General features: G+C 47.4%; 1 protein-coding gene across 1 annotated transcript; it reads left to right on the top strand.

Annotated features, from left to right (window-relative positions):
• The first annotated feature begins 3729 nt into the window (after positions 1–3729).
• LOC102457932 (olfactory receptor 52M1-like) lies at positions 3730–4737 on the top strand. Its single transcript, XM_006116202.4, has one exon. The coding sequence runs from the start codon at positions 3730–3732 to the stop codon at positions 4735–4737; it is 1008 nt and encodes a 335-aa protein (XP_006116264.4).
• The last annotated feature ends 894 nt before the right edge of the window (positions 4738–5631 follow it).

A 5631-nucleotide genomic window follows, 5' to 3' on the forward strand; every position in this document is an offset into this window, starting at 1 on the left:
GGAAGAACGGAGTTTATTTAGTATGGAAAAGAAAAGACTGAGAGGGGACATAACTGTTTTCAACTATCTAAAATTCTGTTCAAAGGCGGGGGGAGAAAAAGTATTCTCCTTAACATCTGAGGATAGGGCAAGAAGCAAAGGGGCTTAATTTGCAGCAAGGGTTGGACCTTAGGAGAAGCTGCCTCAATGTCAGGGTGGTTAAACACCAGAATAAATTGCCAAGGATGCTGTGGAATCTCCATCACTGGAGATATGTAAGAGCTGGTTGGACAAACCCATCTGAGAGATGCTCAACACTGGACTTGGTGACCTGTCAAGGTGCCGTCCAGTTTTACGATTTTCTGATTCTCTAAACGGAATGGGCTCATGCACCTGAGTGCGCCCACACCCTGTCTCACAAGTCCACTTTCTATCTGCTCTATCAGTTATACACGTTGGGTGATTGTGACAGAGCACGTTGAATCATAGAATCATAGAACCATAGAACGGGAAGAGACCTCAGAAGGTCATGAAGTCCAGCCCCCTGCTCTAGGCAGGACCAATCCCAACTCAATCAACCCGGCCAGGGCTTTGTCAAGTCGAGACTTAAACACCTCTAGGGATGGAGACTCCACTACCTCCCTAGGTAACCCATTCCAGTGCTTCACCACTTTCCTAGTGAAATAGTTTTTCCTAATATCCAACCTAGACCTCTCCCACCACAACTTGAGACCATTGCTCCTTGTTTTGGTTGCCCTCTGCTGGACCCTCTCCAATGAGTCCACATCCTTTTTGTAGTGGGGGGCCCAGAACTGGACACAATACTCCAGATGTGGCCTCACCAGAGCCGAATAAAGGGGAATAATGACATCTCTCGATCTGCTGGCAATGCTCCTCTTAATGCAACCTAATATGCCATTAGCCTCCTTGGCTACAAGAGCACACTGTTGACTCATATCCAGCTTCTCATCCACTGTAACTCCCAGGTCCTTTTCTGCAGAACTACTACTTAGCTTGTTGGTCCCCAACCTGTAACAATGCTTCGGATTCTTCTGTCCCAAGTGCAGGACTCTGCACTTGTCCTTGTTGAACCTCATCAGATTTCTTGAGGCCCAATCCTCCAATTTGCCTAAGTCACTCTGGATCCTATCTCTGCCCTCAAGTGTATCTACCTCTCCCCCTAGCTTAGTGTCATCCGCAAACTTGCTGCGGGTGCAATCCATCCCCTCATCCAGGTCATGAATAAAGTTATTGAACAAAACCGGACCTAGAACCGAACCTTGGGGCACTCTGCTAGAAACCAACCGCCATCCTGACATCGAGCCATTGATCACTATGCACTGGGCCCGGCCTTCTAGCCATCTTTCTAGCCATCTTACTGTCCATTTATCCAATCCAAATTCCCTTAACTTGCTGGAAAGAATATTATAGGAGACCAGATCAAAAGCCTTGCTAAAGTCAAGGTCTATCACATCCACTGACTTTCCCACGTCCACAGAAGCAGTTACCTTATCATAGAAGCTAATCAGAATGGTCACGCACGACTTTCCCTTTGTGAATCCATGCTGACTATTCCTAATCACTTTCCTATCTTCCAAGTGCCTCAAAATGGATTCCTTAAGGATCCCTTCCATGATTTTTCCAGGAACCGAGGTAAGACTGACTGGCCTATAGTTCCCTGGATCATTCTTCTTCTCTTATTTGAAGATGGGCACTACATTTGCCTTTTTCCAATCATCCGGGATTTCTCCCGACCTCCCCAACTTTTCGAGGATAATGGACAAAGGCTCCTCAATGACATTTGCCAACTCTCTCAGTGCCCTTGGATTCATTAAGTCCAGATGCATGGATCTGTGTACGTTTAGCTTTTCTAAATGGTTCCTAACCTGTTCTTTACCCACCGAGGACTGTCCATCTTCATCCCATCTTGCATCACTTAGCGCATTAGTCTGGGAGCCCACCTTCTCCGTGAATACAGAGGCAAAGAAAGCATTGAGTACTTCAGCTTTCCCCACATCATCTGTCACTAGGTTACCTCCTTCATCCAGTAGGGGCCGCACACCCTCTCTGATCACCTTCTTCTTGTTAACATACCTGTAGAAACCTTTCTTCTTATCCTTCACATCCTTAGTCAGTTGCAATTCCATTTGCGCTTTCGCCTTCCCCAGCATTCTCGAGCTATACATTTAAACTCCTCCCTGGTCATTTGTCCAAGTTTCCACTCTTTGTAAGCTTCCGTTTTGTGCTTAAGTTCACCAAGGATTCCCCCTGTAAGATAATCCGGTCTCCTACCATGTTTGCCTCTCTTGCTACGTGTCGGGATGGTTTCTTTCTGTGCCTTCAATGAGACTTCTTTAAAATACTGCCGGCTGTCCTGGACTCCTTTCCTCTTCATGTTAGCATCCAAGGGATTCTGCCCATCAGGTCTCTGAGGGAGTCAAAATCTGCTTTCTGAAGTCCAAGGTGTGTATTTTACTACTCTCTTTTCTTCCTTTGCTCAGGATCCTGAAATCTACCATCTCATGATCACTGCTTCCCATGGTTGTCACCCACCTCTACTTTCCCTATTAGTTCCTCCCTGTTTGTGAGCAGAAGGACAAGTTGCGCACGGCCCCTGGTCGGATCCTTCAGCACTTGTACCAAGAAGTTATCCCCAACATTCTCCAAAAACTTCCTGGATTGCCAGTGTACTGCAATATTCGTTTCCCAACAGATGTCAGGGTGATTAAAGTAGCTCACGAGAACCAGGGCCTGCGATCTGGAAGCTTCTCTCAGTTGTCCGAAGAAAGCCTCATCTACCTCATCTACCTGATTTGGTGGCCTGTAGCAGACACCAACCACAACATCACTGCTGTTGTTTGCTCCTTTAAACTTAACCCACAGACTCTCAACAGGCCCAGAGCTGGTTTCTCTCTGTCCTATTTAAGATTCTGAACATTGTCTTCATTTCCCCCACTACTGCAAATGAGCAGGTGGTTCCATGGAGCAGCTCTCAATGACACAGAGGTCTTCCCCCAGATGTGTGCTGTAGCCGAGATGTTTCCTCCTTGGCAAAGACTTGGGATTTTTCTCTACTCTCAGGCTTTCAGCAGTGGAGTTGATGGGGAACATCGTAAAGCACAGACTCTCTAGTTCAGGGCTACTCAACACACAGCCCGAGGGTGGGAGCCAACACAAAAAAATAGCCAATATAACGGTCTTCTGTTGATATGCATTTTAGTACATCAATTCATGGACTGTCATTGCTCATTCAAAGTGCTGTCATATGGCTGGTAGTTAGATAAATGTTGCATTTTATCAGTATCAGCAGAACTGACTTATATAGGGCCTGCATGTTATGTAGTCTTGCCTTAATCTTTGTATTCATGCCCGTCAGTGTGAAAGAAGACATTTGCCTATATTTGCATAAGTATTTGCATGTATATACAACTACACTTAAGATACAGCACTTGGCATGAACTGTGAGTATCATTGCTTTAAAGAACAATGAGGGCTGACATTCATTTTCCATGCTTCAGTGTGGAGGAGTTACTGATTCATAGAGACCATGAAATATGGAATTGGCAGTTGTTCCTCATTGGTTTATCCAAAGAATAAAAATGTCATTTTCGGTAAGTGGTGGGCAATCAGTTCTATTCACACATGAGAACAGCCTCCTTCAGTGCACGGAGTATCTCATATTAACTTTTTCTTCCCCCCCAGGGTGTGTCTACTGCAAAGATCAACCCAGAACCTGGGCACATATGGAACATGGGGCACATTCACAGGACACGTTTCTGCCTCAGAGTTGGAAACCTTCTCCCCCACTCCATGTCAGATTCCAACACCACCGACTTCACCAACCCCTCCACCTTCATCCTACTGGGCATCCCTGGACTGGAGGCGGCCCATGCCTGGCTCTCCATTCCGTACTCCATCGTATATGCCATGGCCATCTTGAGCAACTTCACCATCCTGTTCATTGTGAAGATGGAGCCGAGCCTCCATGAGCCCATGTACTATTTCCTCTGCATGCTGGCTGCCACTGACCTGGTCCTGTCCACATCCATCCTGCCCAAAATGCTGGTGATCTTCTGGTTCAATTCCAGGGAGATCGACTTCGATGCCTGCCTCGTCCAGATGTACTTCATTCACTGCTTCACTGCAATGGAGTCTGGGATCTTCGTGGCCATGGCGTTGGATCGCTACATGGCCATTTGCCATCTTCTCAGACATTCCACAATCCTGACAAAAGCAGTGGTGGCCAAGATTGGCCTGGTTGTGGTGCTGCGTGGCATCATTCTCATTCTGCCTCTTCCTTTCCTGGTGAGGTGGCGGCCATATTGCTTCACCAATATTATCGCCCACACATACTGTGAGCACATGGCTGTGGTGAAGCTGGCCTGTTCTGATACTCACCTCAGCAATTACTATGGCCTCTTTGTGGCACTGTTTGTTGCAAGTGTGGATTTGGCTTTTATTGTTGTGTCCTACACCCAGATCCTCAGGGTCATCTTCAGCCTCCCCACAAAGGAAGCCCGGCTCAAGACTTTTGGGACCTGCGGCTCCCATCTCTGTGTCATTTCATGCTCTTACATCCCTTCTCTTTTCTCCTTCCTCACACACCGGTTTGGCCAGAATGTTCCCCTGTATTTCCACATTCTCGTTGCCACCGTGTATCTCTTGCTGCCCCCCATGCTGAACCCCATCATCTACGGAGTGAGGACCAAACAGATCTGGGAGACGCTGCTCAGATTCTTTCCTTCTAAAGGGGGCTGAAGTTTTCTGATACTGTCCTGGCTGTGAGACTGAGCGGCACAAATTTGGCTACTGACATGGTGCTGAGATACTGGTTGGATAGGTTCAGTGGCTTAGAACCCTTTTCTGACTTCTCTCTTCCACGTTAGCATGACCAAGTAGGGAACTGGTCAATGCTTTGCACTGGACCCCAAAACCTCCAGACTTGGACCCAGGTCTTCGGCCAGGCCTCCACGTCTTCCACCAGGTGTAAGAAGCACATGGGATCTTTCTCTGAAGAAAAGGCAGCACCCTATGTCTTTTGGGAATACAAACTGGAAAGAGAGCATATGCATTCACACACGTTCTGCAGATGATGCATAGTTACCAGTCCGTCATGCCTCAAATCAATCTTATTGGCCCGGCTGACTGAGTAAGGGTCCCTCTGAGGCTTGGCTTGCAGGACCGAATTCAGCCTCAGCCACGATAGCTGTTTCTTTAAGCTGTCCACTTCTTCTTGACCGTCTGGGCATCTGTGCTGGCTGTCACATGCACACACCACCTCCACTCATGCTACACAGTAATACAGAGTATATGACAAAATGAGCCATCTTGACAAAGTCCTAGCTGGGGTGATTGAGTTGGGGTGGGTCCTACTTTGGGCAGGGGGCTGGACTCGTTGACTCCTGAGGTCTCTTCCAGCCCTGGGATTCTAGGATCCAATAATTCTAAGGCTCTGTCGGAGAAGCATCGAGAGGTTTACATGGAGCAGGTGACCAGGCTTGATAATGGGCTCAGATGTGTCTGTCATGTCATGTGTCTCCTTCCTCACTCTGGCATGATGAATGCAGAAGTGGGGGCCAGCAAGAGTACCCCAAAACCTTATCTCTCCAGGCTTTGGTATAAAACTTCCCTCCAAAATCTGAAAAACCTAGA

Source organism: Pelodiscus sinensis, chromosome 1 (genome assembly GCF_052426305.1).
Source record: "Pelodiscus sinensis isolate ZL-2025 chromosome 1, ASM5242630v1, whole genome shotgun sequence".
Lineage (NCBI taxonomy): Eukaryota > Metazoa > Chordata > Testudines > Trionychidae > Pelodiscus > Pelodiscus sinensis.

Coding starts and splice junctions, on each gene's coding strand:
- LOC102457932 (XM_006116202.4), top strand. CDS start 3,730: ATGGGGCACATTCACAGGACACGTTTCTGCCTCAGAGTTGGAAACCTT.